At 45.0% G+C, this 1077-nt stretch overlaps 1 protein-coding gene across 1 annotated transcript; it reads right to left on the bottom strand.

Annotated features, from left to right (window-relative positions):
- Window positions 1-249: 249 nt before the first annotated feature.
- LOC147087209 (histone H2B 7-like) lies at window positions 250-624 on the bottom strand. Its single transcript, XM_085978113.1, has one exon. The coding sequence runs from the start codon at window positions 493-495 to the stop codon at window positions 250-252; it is 246 nt and encodes an 81-aa protein (XP_085834239.1). The 5' UTR covers window positions 496-624.
- Window positions 625-1077: the final 453 nt, after the last annotated feature.

A 1077-nucleotide genomic window follows, 5' to 3' on the forward strand; every position in this document is an offset into this window, starting at 1 on the left:
TTTAGTTTATGGGACATCAATTGAACAGGACACAAAGATTCTGCCAGGTAATGAAACTGCATTCCCGATAATCCTTCTACCAGATTAAACAGAAATCAGAGGGAATTAGAAAGTTCCAGAAATACACATATTAAAATCAATAGAATAAATCGATTCAACAGGCAGATGTTGGTGCAGCTTTTTCAGAGAGGCTGTGGGTGGCTCTTAAAAGATCCGCTGTGTTTTGTCTTGTCAGCACATTGTGGAGTTTTACTTGGAGCTGATGTACTTGGTCACTGCATTTGTCCTTTCCGACAAGGTGTGCTTGGCCAGCTCCCAGGGCAGTAGCAGGCGCACGATGGTCTGAATCTCCCGGGAGCTCATGGTGTGCCGTTTGTTGTAATGGACCAGGTGGGAAGCCTCACCCTCGATGCGCTCGAAAATATCGTTCACAAACGAGTTCATGATGCTCATGGCCTTGGAGGAGATGCCGGTGTCGGGGTGAACTTGCTTCATCACTTTGTAGATGTAAATGGAATAACTCTCCTTCCTCGACTTTCTTATCTTCTAGCCGCCCTATGTTAGTGCTTTATTCAAGGTTTTCTCGGCGTCCTTCTTGGTCGCTTTCTTCTTGCCCTGCTGCATCTTGCCATAGAGGGAGTGCAAGGAAGACTGCTTCCTGGAATGGGGGGATTTTCCTATGAGGACAGATTGAGTAGACTAGGCCTAGATTCTGTAGAATTTAGAAGAAGGTGAGGTTATCTCATTGAAAAATGCAAAATTCTTACAGGGCTTTACCGGGTAGATGCAGTGAAGATGATTGGCCTGCCTGGCAGTCCAGAGGCAGGAGTCACATTCTCAAAATAAGATGTCGGCCATTAAAGGCTGAGACAAGGTGAAATGTCTTTGGAATTATCTACCCTGGAGAGCTGTGGAAGTTGAGTCGTTGAGTATCTTCAAGACAGATCTCGATAGATTTTTGAATATTGTGGTTATCAAGATCAAAGGGGATAGATCATGAAAGTGGAAATGAGGTAGAAGATCAGCCATGGTCTTATTGAATGGCGGAGCAGCATCGAAGGGCGAAATGGACTACTC

Source organism: Somniosus microcephalus, unplaced genomic scaffold (genome assembly GCF_052327205.1).
Source record: "Somniosus microcephalus isolate GS21.2 unplaced genomic scaffold, FLI_Smic_1.0 unresolved_chr6, whole genome shotgun sequence".
NCBI classification, from domain to species: Eukaryota; Metazoa; Chordata; class Chondrichthyes; order Squaliformes; family Somniosidae; genus Somniosus; species Somniosus microcephalus.

Coding starts and splice junctions, on each gene's coding strand:
- LOC147087209 (XM_085978113.1), bottom strand. CDS start 495: ATGAAGCAAGTTCACCCCGACACCGGCATCTCCTCCAAGGCCATGAGC.